Raw genomic sequence first — 20138 nt, 5'->3', positions numbered from 1 at the left:
CAACTCGCTTCATTTCCTTGGATCCCATGGGATTTTATTTTTTTTAACCAGTCTGCCATGTGGGACCTTGTCAAAAGCCTTGCTAAAATCCAAGTAGAGCACATTAACTGCACTACTCTCATCTATCTTCCTTGTTACTTCAAAAAATTGGATCAAGTTGGCGAAACAAGATCTTCCCTTAAAAAATCCATGCTGACTATCACTAAGTGACAGTTTACCCTGTCTCTCAGAATAAGTACCAATAATTTGCCCACTACTGAGGTTAGACTGACTGGCCTGTAATTATTCGGTCTATCCTTCACTCCCTTTTTAAACAGAGGTACAATGTTAGCAATTCTCCAATCCTCCGGCACCACATCTGTATCCAATGAGGACTGGAAAATGATGGTCAGACCCTCTGCTATTTCATCTTTTACTTCTTTTAACAGCCTAGGATACATTTCATCTGGCCCTGGTGATTTATCAATGTGCAAGGATGCTAATCCCATTAATATTTCCCCTCTCCCTAATTTTATCACATCCAATACTTCACATTCTCCCTCCTTAACTACAATATCTGCATTGTCACCCTGCTTTGTGAAGACAGCTGCAAAGTATTCATTAAGAACCATACCAATATCTTCCGCTCCTATGCATAGGTTATCTTTTTGGTCTTTTATGGGCCTTGCTCTCTCCTGAGTTATCCTCTTACTCTTAATGTATTGATAAAACATCTTTGGGTTCACATTGATTTTGCTTGCCAATATTCTTTCATGCCCTCTCTTTGCTTTCCTAATTTCCTTATTGATTTCACCCCTCTATTTTCTATATTCATCTCGGCTTTCTGTAGTATTGAGTTCTCGGTGTCGGACATAAGCTTTCCTTTTCTGCCTTACCTTGCCCTGCAGGCTCCTTGACATCCATGGGGCTGTAGATTTGGCTGCCTCCCCCTTTTTCTTTGTGGGAAACTGTTTACTCTGAACGCCTTGAATCTCCGCTTTGAATGCCTCCCACTGTTCTGACACCGATTTACCTTCAAGTAACTGTTTCCAGTCCACTTTCGCTAAATCACTGCTCAGTTTAGTCAACTTGGCCTTGCCCCAATTGAGAACTCTAACTCCTGTTTATTTATTTTTTTATTTTATTTATTTATTTAGAGATACAGCACCGAAACAGGCCCTTCGGCCCACCGAGTCTGTGCCGATCATCAACCACCCATTTATACTAATCCTACACTAATCTCATATTCCTACAACAACCCCACCTGTCCCTATATTCCCCTACCTCTACTACAAAGAACAAAGAAAATTACAGCACAGGAACAGGCCCTTCGGCCCTCCAAGCCTGCGCCGATCCAGATCCTCTATCTAAACATGTCGCCTATTTTCTAAGGGTCTGTATCTCTTTGCTTCCTGCCCATTCATGTATCTGTCCAGATACATCTTAAAAGACGCTATCGTGCCCGCGTCTACCACCTCCGCTGGCAACGCGTTCCAGGCACCCACCACCCTCTCCGTAAAGAATCTTCCACGCATGTCCCCTCTAAACTTTTCCCCCCTCACTTTGAACTCGTGACCCCTAGTAATTGAATCCCCCACTCTGGGAAAAAGCTTCTTGCTATCCACCCTGTCGATACCTCTCCTGATTTTGTACACCTCAATCAGGTCCCCGCTCAACCTCCGTCTTTCTAATGAAAATAATCCTAATCTACTCAACCTCTCTTCATAGCTAGCGCCCTCCATACCAGGCAACATCCTGGTGAACCTCCTCTGCACCCTCTCCAAAACATCTACATCCTTTTGGTAATGTGGCGACCAGAACTGCACGCAGTATTCCAAATGTGGCTGAACCAAAGTCTTATACAACTGTAACATGACCTGCCAACCCTTGTACTCAATACCCCGTCCGATGAAGGAAAGCATGCCGTATGCCTTCTTGACCACTCTATTGACCTGCGTTGCCACCTTCAGGGAACAATGGACCTGAACACCCAAATCTCTCTGTACATCAATTTTCCCCAGGACTTTTCCATTTATTGTATAGTTCACTCTTGAATTGGATCTTCCAAAATGCATCACCTCGCATTTGCCCGGATTGAACTCCATCTGCCATTTCTCTGCCCAACTCTCCAATCTATCTATATTCTGCTGTATTCTCTGACAGTCCCCTTCACTATCTGCTACTCCACCAATCTTAGTGTCGTCTGCAAACTTGCTAATCAGACCACCTATACTTTCCTCCCAATCATTTATGTATATCACAAACAACAGTGGTCCCAGCACGGATCCCTGTGGAACACCACTGGTCACACGTCTCCATTTTGAGAAACTCCCTTCCACTGCTACTCTCTGTCTCCTGTTGCCCAGCCAGTTCTTTATCCATCTAGCTAGTACACCTTGGACCCCATGCGACTTCACTTTCTCCATCAGCCTACTATGGGGAACCTTATGAAACGCCTTACTGAAGTCCATGTATATGACATCTACAGCCCTTCCCTCATCAATCAACTTTGTCACTTCCTCAAAGAATTCTATTATGTTGGTAAGACATGACCTTCCCTGCACAAATCCATGTTGCCTATCACTGATAAGCCCATTTTTTTCCAAATGGGAATAGATCCTATCCCTCAGTATCTTCTCCAGCAGCTTCCCTACCACTGACGTCAGGCTCACCGGTCTATAATTACCTGGATTATCCCTGCTACCCTTCTTAAACAAGGGGACAACATTAGCAATTCTCCAGTCCTCCGGGATCTCACCCATGTTTAAGGATGCTGCAAAGATATCTGTTAAGGCCCCAGCTATTTCCTCTCTCGCTTCCCTCAGTAACCTGGGATACATCCCATCCGGACCTGGGGACTTGTCCACCTTAATGCCTTTTAGAATACCCAACACTTCCTCCCTCCTTATGCCGACTTGACCTAGAGTAATCAAACATCTGTCCCTAATCTCAACATCCGTCATGTCCCTCTCCTCGGTGAATACCAATGCAAAGTACTCGTTTAGAATCTCACCCATTTTCTCTGACTCCACGCATAACTTTCCTCCTTTATCCTTGAGTGGGCCAATCCTTTCTCTAGTTACCCTCTTGCTCCTTATATATGAATAAAAGGCTTTGGGATTTTCCTTAACCCTGTTTGCTAAAGATATTTCATGACCCCTTTTAGCCCTCTTAATTCCTCATTTCAGATTGGTCCTACATCCCGATATTCTTTCAAAGCTTCGTCTTTCTTCAGCCTCCTAGACCTTATGTATGCTTCCTTTTTCCTCTTAGCTAGTCTCACAATTTCACCTGTCATCCATGGTTCTCTAATCTTGCCATTTCTATCCCTCATTTTCACAGGAACATGTCTCTCCTGCACGCTAATCAACCTCTCTTTAAAAGGCTCCCACATATCAAATTTGGATTTACCTTCAAACAGCTGCTCCTAATCTACATTCCCCAGCTCCTGCCGAATTTTGGTATAGTTGGCCTTCCCCCAATTTAGCACTCTTCCTTTACGACCACTCTCATCTTTGTCCATGAGTATTCTAAAACTTACGGAATTGTGATCACTATTCCCAAAGTAGTCCCCGACTGAAACTTCAACCACCTGGCCCGGCTCATTTCCCAACACCAGGTCCAGTATGGCCTCTTCCCGAGTTGGACTATTTACATACTGCTGTAGAAAACCCACCTGGATGCTCCTTACAAATTCTGCTCCATCTAGACCTCTAACACTAAGTGAATCCCAGTCAATGTTGGGAAAATTAAAATCTCCTATCACCACCACCCTGTTGCTCCTGCAGCTTTCCATAATCTGTTTACATATTTGTACCTCTATCTCACGCTCGCTGTTGGGAGGCCTGTAGTACAGCCCCAACATTGTTACCGCACCCTTCCTATTTCTGAGTTCTGCCCATATCGCCTCACTGCTCGAGTCCTCCATAGTGCCCTCCTTCAGCACAGCTGTGATATCCTCTTTGACCAGTAATGCAACTCCTCCACCCCTTTTACCTCCCTCTCTATCCCGCGTGAAGCATCGATATCCTGGGATATTTAGTTGCCAATCATGCCCTTCCCTCAACCAAGTCTCAGTAATAGCAATAACACCATACTCCCAGGTACTAATCCAAGCCCTAAGTTCATCTGCCTTACCTACTACACTTCTTGCATTAAAACAAATGCACCTCAGACCACCAGTCCCTTTGCGTTCATCATCTGCTCCCTGTCTACTCTTTCCCTTAGTCACGCTGACTTCATTATCTAGTTCCTTACAGGCTTTAGTTACTACCTCCTTACTGTCCACTGACCTCCTCATTTGGTTCCCATCCCCCTGCCACATTAGTTTAAACCCTCCCCAACAGCGTTAGCAAAAGCACCCCCAAGGACACTGGTTCCAGTCCGGCCCAGGTGTAGACCGTCCAATTTGTAATAGTCCCACCTCCCCCAGAACCGGTCCCAATGTCCCAAAAATCTGAACCCCTCCCTCCTGCACCATCTCTCAAGCCACGCATTCATCCTGACTATTCTTTCATTTCTACTCTGACTATCACGTGGCACTGGTAGCAATCCTGAGATTACTACCTCTGAGGTCCTACTTTTTAACTTGGCTCCTAACTCCCTAAATTCTGCTTTTAGGACCTCATCCCGTTTTTTACCTATATCATTGGTGCCTATGTGCACAACGACAACTGGCTGTTCACCCTCCCCTTTCAGAATGTTCTGCAGCCGATTTGAGACATCCCTGACCCGTGCACCTGGGAGGCAACATACCATTCGGGAGTCTCGTTTTCGACCACAGAACCGCCTATCTACTCCCCTTGCAATCGAATCCCCGATGACTATAGCCCTTCCACTCTTTTTCCCGCCCTTCCGAACAGCAGAGCCAGCCACGGTGCCATGAACCTGGCTACTGCTGCCTTCCCCTGGTGAGCCATCTTCCCCCAACAGTATCCAAAACGGTATACCTGTTTTGGAGGGAGATGACCGCAGGGGACACTTGCACTGCCTTCCTGCTCTTTCTCTGCCTTTTGGTCACCCATTCCCTTTCTCCCTCAGCAATCCTAATCTGCGGTGTGACCAATTCGCTAAACGTGCTATCCACGACCTCCTCAGCATCGCGCATGCTCCAAAGTGAGTCCATCCGCAGCTCCAGAGCCGTCATGCGGTCTAACAAGAGCTGCAGCTGGACACACTTCCAGCACATGAAGGAGTCAGGAACATCAGCCGTGTCCCTGAGCTCCCACATTGAGCAAGAGGAGCATAACAAGGGTCTGAGATCTCCTGCCATTTTTAATCTTAAGCTTAACTTAGTCTTAACTTAGATAAATGAAAAAGGAACGAAAAGTTTTTACCAATCACACGAAAAAAAATAATTAGAAAAAGCCTTACCTTATCTGCACACCACCGAGTCCTTCTTTTTTGGTTAGAGGAGGAGGGCGGGTGGGAGACACTACAGGTGTAGTGTCTCGGGTTCAGCCGCTGCCCAAATATATAGGACTTACTTACCCAGCTGCCACCTCGCTCTCCCTGTCGCCGCTGCAAAAAGAAACAGCCGAAACAAAAAGGTAAGTTTATATAAGTTGTAAACTCACTTAACCAGCTGCCACCTCACTCTCCCTGTTGCCGCTGCAAAAAGAAACTGCCGAAACAAAAAGGTAAGTTTATATAAGTTGTAAACTCACTTACCCAGCTGCCACCTCGCTCTCCCTGTCGCCGCTGCAAAATAGCTAGGGGCAAACTGCAAGTCTTTGGTGGTGGGAGGAAACTGGAGCACCCGGCGAAAACCCACGCAGACACAGGGAGAACTTGCAAACTCCACACAGGCAGTACCCAGAATTGAACCCGGGTCGCTGGAGCTGTGAGGCTGCGGTGCTAACCACTGCGCCACTGTGCCACCCATTATCTCTGTCCTTTTCCATTAGTATGTAATAACTGACTGAACTATGATCTCTACCACCAAAATGCTCTCCCACTGCCACTCCTTCCAGTTGCCCATTTTCATTTCCTGAAACTAAGTCTAAAACTGCACCCTCTCTTGTTCGACTTGCTACATACTGGGCAAAAAAGTTCTCCTGAATGCACCTCAAAAACTCTGCTCCCTCAATTCCTTTCACACTAAAACTATCCCAGTTAATATTGGGGTAATTAAAATCCCCTACTGTTACTGCCCTATGGTTCTTGCACTTCTCAGAGATTTGCCTACATATATGCTCTTCTAGCACCCTCTGACTGGTTGGGGGTCTATCGTACACTCCCAGCAGTGTTATTGCCCCTTTTTTGTTCCTTAGCTCAATCCATATGGCCTCATTTGATGAACCTTTCAACATATCATCCCTCCTCACAGCTGTAATAGTTTCCTATACCGTAATTGCCACTCCCCCTCCATTCTTATCCCCTTCCATATCGCGTCTGAAAACCCTGTAACCAGGAACGTTGAGCTGCCATTCCTGTCCCTCCTTAAGTCATGTTTCTGTAATGGCTATGATATCATACTGCCACGTGTCTATCTGTGCCCTCAGCTCATCTGCTTTATTTGCTATACACCTTGCATTGAAATAGATAGCCTTGAGCACTGCCAAACTCTCTTTTAATTTCTAACCCTTGTTTCATCTGACTTCCAGACTCATCCATTAATTTTCCTCCTTCCATTTTAATTTCCATCATCTACAAGGCACAAGTGAGGAGTGTGATGGAGTACTCACCACTTGCCTGGATGAGTACAGCTGCCACCACATTCAAAAACCACGGCACCATCTGGAACAAAGTACCTGGTGTGATTGGCACCTCATCCACCACCTTAAACATTAAATCCTTCCAACACCAGTGGACCGTGGCAGCAGTGTGTACCATCTACAAGATGCTCTGCAACAACTCACCAAGGCTCCTTCAACGGCACTTTCCAAGTCTGTGACCGCTTCCACCTAGAAGAAAAGAGCCAGCAGGCGCATGGGAATGCCACCACTTGCAAGTTCCACTCCAAGTCACGCACCATCCTGACTTGGAAATTTATTGCCTTTCCTTCATTGTCGCTGGTTCAAAATCCCTACCTAACAGCACTGTGGATGTGCCGACAACACATGGACTGCAGCAGTTCAAGAAGGCAGCTCACCATTACCTTCTTGCGGACAATTAGGGATGGGCAATAAATCCTGGCCTTGCCAGCGGCGCCTAGATTCCATGAACCAATTTAAACAAAGGGAAGAATTCACAGAAACCAACATATGCAATCACTTTGATTTTCTAAAAGTATATGTATGTATGAATTCTCCCATCGCTTTGACGGATGAGTGTTCAGCAAGGAGACTGGACATTCACTGTCTAGGTTGGTGTTGTCTCGTATTTAAAGTTAAAGCAAATCTCGATTTGCAGATCTGATTGCGGATGTTACATATGAAATCACTGTTGGAGGGGTGGGTGAAGGCACTGGCTTTGTTCGTTTGTCCTCTAGGGACCTGACTGTTCTCCTCAAATGTTGAGATTGCTAAATGACCAAGACTACTCCATTTGGATCTGTCCGTGGTTGTTTTTTCCCCATGTAATGGGGTACAACTTACAGGCTCTGAGATTGGCCTTCAGAATGTTCTTATTTCTAAGTTTGGGACGTCCTATAGTCCAGGTTTAAAAGAACAAAGAAAATTACAGCACAGGAACAGGCCCTTCGGCCCTCCAAGCCTGCGCCGATCCAGATCCTCTATCTAAACATGTCGCCTATTTTCTAAGGGTCTGTATCTCTTTGCTTCCTGCCCATTCATGTATCTGTCTAGATACATCTTAAAAGACGCTATCGTGCCCGCGTCTACCACCTCCGCTGGCAACGCGGTCCAGGCACCCACCACCCTCTGCGTAAAGAACTTTCCACGCATATCCCCCCTAAACTTTTCCCCTCTCACTTTGAACTCGTGACCCCTAGTAATTGAATCCCCCCACTCTGGGAAAAAGCTTCTTGCTATCCACCCTGTCTATACCTCTCATGATTTTGAACACCTCAATCAGGTCCCCCCTCAACCTCCGTCTTTCTAATGAAAATAATCCTAATCTACTCAACCTCTATTCATAGCTAGCGTCCTCCATACCAGGCAACATCCTGGTGAACCTCCTCTGCACCCTCTCCAAAGCATCTACATCCTTTTGGTAATGTGGCGACCAGAACTGCACGCAGTATTCCAAATGTGGCCGAACAAAAGTCTTATACAACTGTAACATGACCTGCCAACTCTTATACTCAATACCCTGTCCGATGAAGGAAAGCATGCCGTTTGCCTTCTTGACCACTCTATTGACCTGCGTTGCCACCTTCAGGGAACAATGGACCTGAACACCCAAATCTCTCTTCATCAATTTTCCTCAGGAATTTTCCATTTATTGTATAGTTCACTCTTGAATTGGATCTTCCAAAATGCATCACCTCGCATTTGCCCGGATTGAACTCCATCTGCCATTTCTCTGCCCAACTCTCCAATCTATCTATATTCTGCTGTATTCTCTGACAGTCCCCTTCACTATCTGCTACTCCACCAATCTTAGTGTCGTCTGCAAACTTGCTAATCAGACCACCTATGTGCTCAGCTGGCTGTAGAATACCGCCTTTGGTATATGGGAATTTTCCGTGCGAACCAAGCTGAGTTCCGATGAGCATTTTTTTTTTATCATTCATTCATGGGATGTGGGCGTTGGTGGCTAGGCCACCATTCATTGCCCATCCCTAATTGCCCTTGAGAAGGTGATGGTGAGCTGCCTTCTTGAACTGCTGCAATCCATGTGGGGTAGGTACACCCACAGTGCTGTTAGGAAGGGAGTTCCAGGATTTTGACCCAGCGACAGTGAAGGAGTGGCAATGTAGTTCCAAGTCAGGATGGTGTGTGACTTGGAGGGGAACTTGCAGGTGGTGGTGTTCCCATGCATTTGCTTCCCTTGGCCTTCTAGTTGGTAGAGGTCGCGGGTTTGGAAGGTGCTGTTGAAGGAGCCTTGGTGCATTGATGCAGTGCATCTTGGAGATGGTACACACAGCTGCCACTGTGCGTTGGTGGTGGAGGGAGTGAATGTTTGTGGATGGGGTGCCAATCAAGCGGGCTGCTTTGTCCTGGATGGTGTCAAGCTTCTTGAGTGTTGTTGGAGCTGTACTCGTCCAGGCAAGTGGAGAGTATTCCATCACACTGCTGACTTGTGCCCTGTAGATCGTGGACAGGCTTTGGGGAGTTAGGAGATGAGTTACTCGCCACAGGATTCCTAGCCTCTGATCTCAATACCAGGAATGCGGTACCTTGCAAGAACCTTTGAGTCCTGCCACTTAATGTTGCAGATAGATCTTAAACAGCGAAGGTGGAATGCATCTAGTTGCTTTATGTGACGCCGGTAGGTTGTCCATACCTCAGAGCCATAGAGAAGCGATGTGAGAACCACTGTCTAGTAGACTATGATCTTTGTTTTGAGACAGACTCCATGCTTTCTCCAAAGCTTGTGGATGAGCCTACCAAATGCTGAGCTTGCTTTTGCCAGCCAATGGGTGATTTCATCATCCAACATGGTATTGTTGGAGAGGATACTCCAAGGTGGCAGAACCTCTGAACTGAGTTGAGGGGTGTACTGTTTGTGACTGTGGAGTCGAACCCGAGCCCGAAGGCTTTATGGCTTTTGTGACTTTGGCTTGAGATGGATTAAGGGGAAGCTCAGAATCATAGAGTTGTTACAGTTCAGAAGGAGGCCATTCAGCCCATCATGTCCACTCCGGCTCTCCAAATGAGCAGTTCACCTAATGCCATTCCCCTGATTTCTCCCCGTAACTCTGCACATTCTTCCTTTTCAGATAACAGTCCAACTCTTTTTTGAATTCCTCCATTGTGCCTGCCTCCACCACACTCTCAGGCAGTGTATTACAGACCTTAACTACTCTTTGCGTGAAAAAGTTTTTCCTCATGTCACTTTTGCTTCTTTTGCCAATTGCTTTAAATCTGTGCCCTCTCATTCTTGATCCTTTCACAATTGGGAACAGTTTCTCCCTATCTTTGTCCAGACCCCTCATGATTTTGTATACCTCTATCAAATCACCTTTCAGCCTTCTCTGCTCCAAGTAAAACAGTTCTTTCTTCATAACAGAGATTCCTCATCCTTCGAACCATTCTCGCAAATCTTTTCTGCACTCTCTCCAATGCCTTCACATCTTTCCTAAAGTGCGGCGCCCACAACTGGACACACTACTGCAGCTGAGGCCCCACAGGTGTCTTATACAAGTTCAACATAACCTCCTTGCTCTTGTATTCTAAGCCCCTACTAATAAAGCCTAAGATACTGCATGCTTTATTAACCGTTCTCTCAACCTGTCCTGCCACATTCAATGACTTATGGACATATACCCCCAGATCCCTCTGTTCCTGCACCCCCTTTAGAGTTGTGTCCATTGTTTTATGTTTTCTCTCCATGTTCTTCCTACCAAAATGAATCACTTCGAATTGAACTTCATCTGCCACTTGTCCGCTCATTCCACCAACTTGTCTACTATACTGTCATACAGCACAGAAACAGGCCCTTCGGCCCATCTTGTCCGTGCCGGCCATCAAGCACCTATCTATTCTAATCCCATTTTCTAGCACTTGGCCCGTAGCCTTGCACGCTACGGCATTTCAAGTGCTCATCCAGATACTTCTTAAATGATGTGAGGATTCCTGCCAGTGCCCACCAGTGTTTTTTCATGCCCCCTCTTCGCTCTCCTAATTACTTTTTTATGTACCCCCTACACTTTCTATACTCCTCTTGGGCCTCCGCTGTTTTCAGCCCTCTGAATCTGCCATAAGTCTGCTTTTTTTTCCTTATCCAATCCTCTATATCCTTTGACATCCAGGGTTCCCTGGACTTGTTGGTCCTACCCTTCACTTTTGCAGGAACATGTTGGCCCTGAACTCGCACTGTTTCCTTTTTGAATGACTCCTACAGGTCTGATGTAGACTTTCCGACAAGTAGCTGCTCCCAGTCCATTTTGGCCAGATCCTGTTTTATCATATTGAAGTCGGCCTTCCCCCAATTCAGTACCTTTATTTCCAGTCCATCTTTTTCCATAATTACCTTAAATCTTAGAATTATGGTCACTATCCCCAAAATGCTCCCTACTGACACTTCCACCACTTGTCCAGCTTTATTCCCTAGGATTAGATCCAGTACTGCCCTTTTTCTTGTAGGACTTTCTCCGTGCTGGCTCAAAAAGCTCTCCTGTATGCAGTTTAAGAATTCTGTCCCCTTTAAGCCATTTACACTAAGACCATCCCAGTTAATATTGGGGAAGTTGAAATCCCCAACGATTATTACCCGATTATTTTTACACCTCTCTGAGATTTGCCTACATATCTGCTATCTCTATGTCCTTTTGAAGTTCTACACTATCCTCCTCACAGTTCACAATGCTTCCAAGTTTCGTATCATCTGCAAATTTTGAAATTGTGCCCTGTACACCAAGGTCTAAGTCATTAATATGCATCAGGAAGAGCAAGGGTCCCAACACTGACCCTTGCGGAACTCCATTACAAACTTTCCTCCAACCCAAAAAACATCCATTTATCACTATTCTCTGTTTCCCGTCACTCAGCCAATTTCGTATCCAGGTTGCTACTGTCCCTTTTTTTCCATGAGCTATAACTTTGTTCACAAGCCTGTTGTGCGGCACTATATAAAACGCCTTTTGGAAGTCCATGGACACCACATCAACAGCATTGCCCTGATCAACCCTCTCTATTACATCTTCAAAAAATCTCCAGCCCGTTAGTTAAACACGATTTTCCCTTAACAAATTCATGCTAGCTTTCCTTAATTAACCCGCATTTGTCCACGTGACTATTAATTTTGTCACGAATTATTGTTTCTAGAAGGTTCCCCAGTACTGAAGTTAAACTGTTACTGTGGAAGTGATACAATGGTGTTGTTTCACGCTTTGGATTCTTGTTTCAGGAGATTGTTAAAATGCTCTGCCCAACGAGAGAGAATCTCATGCCTGTTCGTTAGGAACTGATTGCCGTCTTTTGAGAAGATGGGTATCTTACCATTGGTTTTGGGGCCATAGACAGATCGGAGACCTTCATAGAGAGTCTTCAGGTCGTGCTTATCAGCAGCTTCCTAAAGCTCTGCAGGCTTGTTCTTCCGCCATTGGTTCTTTATCTCTCTTAGCTTGACCTGCAGCTTTTGTTTTACTTGATGGTATCTGGCTTTTCTTACTGGTAATTTTTCTTGTTAGTTATGTAGGAATGTGAGCATTGTGCACATCATCTAGTAGCTTGGCTATATCTTGGTCTTTCTGGTAACAGCAGTTATAAAGGGAAATCACTCAATTTACTTTTTCAAACCGCGCACGTACGTGTTTGTGTAAAAAAAAAGTGACTGTGTACTGATTCCATAAATTTCAGTTCTCAAAAAGTATAGTTGATTTTTGGAGCTACCTAATTTTTGACCTGTATTTTGTTGATGGATTCGAAAGGATAATTGCTTACATGTGTGAAGTAGAATTGCCAATACCTGACACAGATGGAGAAGCAGACAGAATATCCTTCATCATTCAGTTTTTTTTAAAGAGAAAAATATTTGAGCTTAATTCTGGAAGCAAGGAAACCTTTTGAGGAGGAGGATTGGGATAGGGACGGAAAGAAATAAGTTTTTTGAGAACCTCTGGCCACCTGATCCCTGGGCTAGCGAGGAATACACTGTGGATTGAGGGTGGGGTGAGTGACAGAGCAAGAGGAAGGGAAGCAATTCTGGGTTCAGTAGGTAATACAAAGGGAAATGGCAAGTATGGTAATAGGAGTGTAGGTGTAGTGGGTGTGTAAGCACAAAGCGATTGGGGGAGGAGGCTTGAGAGCTACATATTTTTCTACAATCCCTATCCCAAATATAGCCTCCAGGTGGCACCCCTGCCCTGCCACACATCACCTGCCATGCCAGCTCAGCCATGCGAAGGGAAATGGTCTGTTTTGCATTCGTTGTAAATAAGAGTACATGAAGCAGTAAGTAAAATGAATGCTGTCCTGTGATGGGAATTTTTTTCTTTTAAAATTGGCTCTATCATTTTGTTTTTTAAAAAACATGTTAATGATAAAATCGAGCCTATCTTTGCACGCCTACATTCCTTTACTGAATAATTCCTGGCATAAGTTCCAAAGGGAATGCTTTCAAACACAACAGAGTCCTGTAGCATACAAATGTACCGACTCTAATCAAAATTTGCTTAAGTTGTAAAGACTATTTTTACTAATCTTATACACAGCCAGACAAAAGCAGCTTAATCCTTTTTAAATAGCAGCTGATGACATGTGTTGGTGAGATTATTCCAGGTATCTTGGCATTCAGGACACTTTCTGCAGGCTTTGATGTATTTATGGTATTTCTTTGAGAGGGCTGTAACTGGAGCCAGAAAAGCTTTCAAGGTTCAATCCTTGTCTGTACTTGGAGATTATTAAAACACTTACATATAATTTTTGTTTGCCCAATGTCATTTTTAGGTTCCACGACTAAATGCAGAATAATGACTTTGGGTTTGAATGTTATAACATCTCGATTGCTTATGTAGCTGTTTGGCAATAGTTTACCCTTGTTATGCCCAGTGAATAGTGAGATGCTGGGCTGAATTTTCCTGGCCTATTGGAGGCAGGCTAGGATGCGTGAGGGCTGGCAATATGGCAAGGGAAGTCATCAGGAGAGGAACCTGATGTCTTCCCGCTGCCATAGCCACCCGCCTGGTGGCCAATTGAACTGCTTAAGTGGCCTTTTAAGAGCTACCTCTACGGACATTTTGCCCGCATCAGGGTGTGGGGTTGGGCTGTCGCTGTGTCACTGCAGGTTTCGGTGGGAGAGCCCTCCTTTATGGGCACTCCATGGCTCATGGAGGGGCCCCTTGCAGCTATGGCACTGCCGGTACACCACGACACCCCCATCCCCTCCCTGATAGCCAGGGCCTGCCTGTCTGGCCCCAGCGTCCCCCAACCCAACTCACCTGTCTTTGAAGGAACCCTGGAATTGAGACACCCTCTCCCTGGAGCTGCAGCCTCGGCACTACCCATTGCCAGAGGTGGCAATGCTGAGGCTGCAGAGCTGCCGGCCCAGAGCGCCATCCTTAATCGGTCAGCAGCGGCCCCTTAATTGGCTGCTGCAGCAATATGCCACCCCAGGGTCCTGCTGCTGGACAAAGAGGGCTCTCCTCCCACTTTCAGCCCTGGTGGCAGGACTTCTCGGTAAGTGAATAAGAGAATAGGTCAACTTGAATCTACAATTAGATGTAATTACTATAATTAGATGGAATGGCATTTTAGCAATGAAGCTGCAGGAACAAGATGATTAATTTTGTTGTTCTATGTGACCATGGAAGGTGTTTGTTATGAAAATAGCCCTCTTTGAGAGAAATATATGTGGTTCAGAAAAGCAAAGTCATTTGTAAACACAAGTACATCCATTGTGGGTGAGAGAGAAAATTATAATATGGCTCCTTAGGGAAAGGGTTATGCTCAGGAATTGAATAATTTGTTTTGTTTTTCATTCATTTCCTCTCCTGATGCACTGACTCTTGCCAGAATATGTTGTATAGGCATCAGCAGCCTTCCACCACTTTGCTCCACTGGCCGTTATTCCAGTGAAAGTCCAAACAATGAGTGCCATTGAGGAGACATAGTCCTGCCATGCTCACCCTCTACAAATGCGTGCTTTCATCAAGCATCAGTAAATAACAATCAGGACTCTTGATAGAATTTTTCCCCATCTGACTCTGAGGGGCCAATTGTAGCTCCCCCCCCCCACCCCCCCCAGCTGAGATGAGATCCACTGATTCAACATTGTGTGAAGACTGAATTTCATATTTTCATTTTACAGTTCATTACCTCACTGAGTAATTTACCATCTGGACCATCAGGGAGGCATTGAGGAATATTGCACTGTTCACACATTATAAATCACAAATAAAAATGTTCTGTTCATGGTGGTATTTTTCAGTGACATTTTTTGAACTGCTCTGAGATTGTTAGCTTGTTTTCTTTGTGAATCCTACAGTGCATCCGCACACCAGCTTCAGCGTCACAGTGTTTGGGTTTTTGTCAAACTGGGGCACTGAACTGATTTGTAAGAGATTGAGATTAGCAGTCTCAAGGCAGATAGTGCTGGAATTGTAAAAGTAAGTCCCCCAGAAGCTGGTGGTTTCACACCAGATCAACAGATCTTCAGTTTAATATCGAGAATGCAGAGTAGAGTGAGTGCAGGGCTGGAAGTTTGCCAGCAAGACAGGTAAAGACAGAGGTTCACCAGATTAATCCCTGGGATGGCGGGATTGTTTTATAAGGAGAGATTGCAGAAACTGGACCTGTATTCTCTGGAACTTTGAAGAATAAGAGGTGATCTCATTGAAACTTACAAAATTCTTACACGGCGTGACAGGATAGGATGTTTCCTCTGGCTGGTGAGTCAGGTCACTTAAGACTGAGATGAGGAGGAATTTCTTTACTCAGAGGGTGGTGAATCTGTGGAATTCTCTACCCCAGATGGCTGTGGAAGCTTAATCATTGAGCATGTTCAAGACATAAATCGATAGATCTCTGAATTCTAATGACATCAAGGGCTATATAGATGGTGGAGGAAAATGGCATAGAGGTAGATGATCAGCCGTGATCTGTATGAATGGCAGAGCAGGCTCAACAGGCCAAATGGCCTACTCCTACTCCCATTTCCTATGATCCTAAAATTCCCTCCTGGGGATAATCTAGAAATTCCTTGTCCAATAAATGTAACTAGCTATTTCGCACAGCTGTGTCATGATATCAGAAGTGCGATGTCCCCAATGGAATAGTATTCACTGACAATATTGAAAATGCTGGGTCCCTTTAATTAAACAGGACTCATTTCAGTGTTAATAGAGAGCAGGTGATGCTCATTATAATTTTGCATTTAAGGACTGGGTTTTTGCCCAGTGGGGGAGTTGCCTCTGGACAGAGAGTTAGTCCAGAAGGGAAGAGTGGGAACTGATATTTGGACTGAACTATGAATTGACAATAAAACAGTTGTGGATCTGGTGAATGGACATCTGCTTGTTTCACATTCACAGCAGTTCATATTCTGGAAGGAAAATTGTTTTTTGGAAGAGCCGTTATAAATCAGCTCATCACACCTTAAGCAACCTCAGTATAAATCAGCTCTTTTTATAATCCTTTTGTCTTGTATTAAAGGGGTACACTGCGTTTAGGATATTTCACGCAAACAAGTGCTTTAGAAAGCTCAGCAAGCTGCTGATAATGACAATGTTGCAACTGCCCCCAATCACTTTGAAGTTGGCCACTTGTGTATGTCAGGACTCCACCAAAACTGCATGCAAATGCCTTGCTCTCTCGACTTTTAAATTCCCAATTGCGATCGTGTTGTGGTTTTGAGTCCAACACAAACAGCTATGTGGTATTGAAGGATATTGCTCTGGTTGTGCAGTATGAAGTTGGCCAAATTGGACTCCAACCACCACCCCTCCTCCCTCTCCATAGGATTTTAGCCCAGCTGCTGGCCCAGGCTTACTCTTAAGCTACAGCATAAGTTGCTGCAATGCAGTCGTTCATGTTTTGGGAGAGGCAGTAGTCAGGGCATTGTACCAAGCTCTGATTACAATCCTGCTAAGTACCTTGTAAGATGTTTTCCCAAACATCATAGCCCTTTTGAAAATTAACTCAGTTTTTCCAGTGTAACCCTGTTTGGTGACACTTCTTTTGGATCATGACTATTGTCCCTTCTTCCTCTATCACCTGCACCATCTGTCACCAAGTAGGTAGATGGGCAACAATCTCCTAGAACTCTGCCAAATCCCCTCTGAGCCGCCTGCTTTGAGTTGCGAGTGTCCTGTGGGTGATTTTCAAATATTTTAAACCCATCTACCTGGGGAAAAACTGCTTGTTCCCACACTCACGTGACAGAGATTGCAGGCACATTCTCATTTCCTACCACTTTTCTAGTTCAATCAGTGCAATAGAGTTGAAACAGCATTGCAAATCCTCTGACATTCTATTTTAATTGGTGTTTTGGTTCTTCCACCAACTAATTGGGACTGCTGCTCCCAGTTTACCAGCTAATTAAGAATGCTGCTCCAAGTCTATCACATGTTGCATCCCAAGTGAGATTTGCGATGCTGGGACCATATAGACCACCGTACTTCATAATGTAAACCAAACAACGGAATTAATTATTGACAGGAGTCAAAAGACTTAAACGATGGTAGTGTACCTGTTCTATTTCCATACAGAGGTTGATCTTTCTTCAACTTTAATACATTCACTCATTCATTACTAAATACTTAATTTGCCTTCATTCCCACTATAGTCACTGCGGAAAAATACTACATAACATGTCCTTTATCTGAGTAAAGAATATGTGTGGACTATGACAAATGGTGTCCCAATGATGACCAATAACTTGCCCATACTTTTTAATAACTGTCTTATCAAGTACATTTACCAATCCCTGTGAGTCTTGTCAAAATTCATAGAAGCAGTATATTATTATTATGTGACTTCTACTGTTGCAATTTTTTTATAGCCATTAACCGAATCGAAACTGAACGGAGTGACTGCTGTTTCTCCATCTGCATCCTTTCAGCTTGCTGAAAATGGTCAAACCTATAACGAGGATCTCAGCTCACAGACAGGTTAGTGATGAATGAAAAGAGTCACATAAAAATAAATGCAAGGGTAGAGAAGGTACCCCTTAACCCTCAGACAGGTTAAAAAGCTTGTTAGTTGTATTGTACACAATTGCACATGGCATGAGAACGTGAAGGATGGAACAGTAAAAAGCCAAACATGCTATCAAGCTAACCCATCTACCAAGGAACTCTATTCAAAGCATTCAAGGAAAAGGTCAACATTGTTTCTTTCTTCTCCCCAAAGGTTAATGGAGAGAAGCTCTGGAGTTTATTGTTGGTCTTACATTCAACATTATTGATTCTTAAAGACAGTTGTTTTCTACAGCATGACATTTCATGTCCCAAGAACTCTGGAACAACTGCGTATTTGATAGAGAATTCGATCAGCTGTATCTATTGCTTGTAGCTTTTTACCCCTTTCATAACCAGATATTTAATGGTGAGTGAACTTGTGCCACCTGATTGTCTTTTAAGATGTATCTAGACAGATACATGAATGGGCAGGAAGCAAAGAGATACAGACCCTTAGAAAATAGGCGACATGTTTAGATCGAGGATCTGGATCGGCGCAGGCTTGGAGGGCCGAAGGGCCTGTTCCTGTGCTGTAATTTTCTTTGTTCTTTGTTCTTCTTGACTATTTAATTGAAAGAATGATGACACAAATTGCACAGATTCCAGAATATGAAGTACATTCTATTTTTGTTCCTTGCACAAAGGTTTCCCTGTTTTTGAATGCTGCCATGGCATAGCTCACTGGCACTGCAACAGAGTGATGGACATGGCTCACACCATTATTCCCTACAGTGGGACTTAACCGTCTCAGCTGCACCATCATGGGGAAGGAATGAGTATAAGTAAAGGAAATTGGAGGTCAGATGAACAATACTGCTCTTACAAACTTTCTAGTAGGTTAATAAGCAGCTGATGTCTGGCTGCAGGCCTCCATGACTTTAAAAAGCTTCTTTATTTATTTTAAACTTTTAAGTATCTTTAAAAGTACTTTTTGTAATTTTATATTTTCAATGTTTTACCCGCAAGTTCTACATACGTGTAGCATTTCGGTATTTTGCTTTCTTAGTTCTTTACTGGTCAGGGTTCTGAATGTAGGCTAACTAAAAAGAATCTTATTTGGACCAGATTGAAAACCAAGTCAGAGTTTCCAGTCTGAAGGCTGACAGAGAGCACTACGTGCACATTCAAACAGCACGATAATTAGTTAGACTGTTCAACTTTCTTTTTAATTTGCTCAACTGGAATCTAACATATATGTAAGCTACTGAAAATGCACATTTTTTTAGTTTTAGAGATACAGCACTGAAACAGGCCCTTCGGCCCACCGAGTCTGTGCCGACCATCAACCACCCATTTATACTAATCCTACACTAATCCCATATTCCTACCACATCCCCACCTGTCCCTATATTTCCTACCACCTACCTATACTAGGGGCAATTTATAATGGCCAATTTACCTACCAACCTGCAAGTATTTTGGCTTGTGGGAGGAAACCGGAGCACCCGGAGAAAACCCACGCAGACACAGGGAGAACTTGCAAACTCCACACAGGCAGTACCCAGGATTGAACCCGGGTCGCTGGAGCTGTGAGGCTGCGGTGCTAACCGCTGCGCCACTGTGCATAGAGCATAGTACAGCATAGAAGTAGGCTATTCAGTCCATTGAGTCTGTGCTGGCTCTTTCAATGAACAATCCAGTTAGTTGTACTCCACTGATCTTTCCCCATATCCCTACAATTTGTTTTCCTTCAGATATTTATCCAATTCCCTTTTGAAGGCTACTATAGAATCTGTATCTGCTATTGGCATTCCAAATCCGAACCACTTGTTGCGTTAAGAAGTTTTTCCTCATGTTGTATCTGGTTCTTTTGACAATCATGTTAAATCTGTGCCCTCTGTTATCAACCCTTTAGCCATTGGAAACAGTTTCTCTTTATTTACCCATCTGACCTCTTCATGATTTTAAACACATCTATCAAATGTCTGCTTAGCCTTTTCTGCTCCCAGCTTCTCAAACCTGGCCTCCCCAAACTGTCCACATAACTGTAATCCCTCATCCCGGAAACCATGCTAGTGAATCTCTTCTGCACCCCTCAAAAGCCTTCACGACCTTCCTAAAATGTGATGTCCAGAATTGGACACAATACCCAGCTCGGAGTGGAACTAGTGCTTTATGGAGGTTCACCATAACATCCTGGCTTTTGTACTGTATGCCTCTATTTATAAAGCCCAATACCCCATCTGCTTTCTTAACTGATGTTGTGTTGAATTTGTATAAGACACAAGTTCGGCCTCAGCTGGATTATTGCGTGCAGTTCTGGGCGCTGGACTTCAGGCAAGATGTGAAGGTTTAGGAGAGAGTGCAGAAAAGATTCACGAGAATGGTTATAGAGATGAGGAACTTCATTTATGAAGATAGATTGGAGAAGTTAGGACCGTTTTCCTTGGAGAAAAGAAATCTGAGAGCAGATTTGATAGAGGTATTCATAATCGAGGGGTCTGGACAGAGTGGATAGGGAAAAACTGGATCT

At 44.3% G+C, this 20138-nt stretch overlaps 1 protein-coding gene across 9 annotated transcripts in view; it reads left to right on the top strand.

Moving 5' to 3' along the window:
• Positions 1 to 20138, top strand: part of LOC137376165 (utrophin-like) — a 904611-nt gene that overhangs the window by 851300 nt on the left and 33173 nt on the right. For all 9 annotated transcript variants that reach the window (XM_068044198.1, XM_068044197.1, XM_068044199.1 and 6 more), the window contains one exon: positions 17488 to 17596. In XM_068044198.1, the coding sequence (XP_067900299.1) occupies positions 17488 to 17596 (109 nt within the window). The remainder of the gene's footprint in view (positions 1 to 17487; positions 17597 to 20138) is intronic.

Source organism: Heterodontus francisci, chromosome 13, assembly GCF_036365525.1.
Source record: "Heterodontus francisci isolate sHetFra1 chromosome 13, sHetFra1.hap1, whole genome shotgun sequence".
Taxonomy (NCBI): domain Eukaryota; kingdom Metazoa; phylum Chordata; class Chondrichthyes; order Heterodontiformes; family Heterodontidae; genus Heterodontus; species Heterodontus francisci.
Note: the sequence above shows the minus strand (reverse complement) of the source record. Positions and strands in the feature narration are given on the sequence as shown.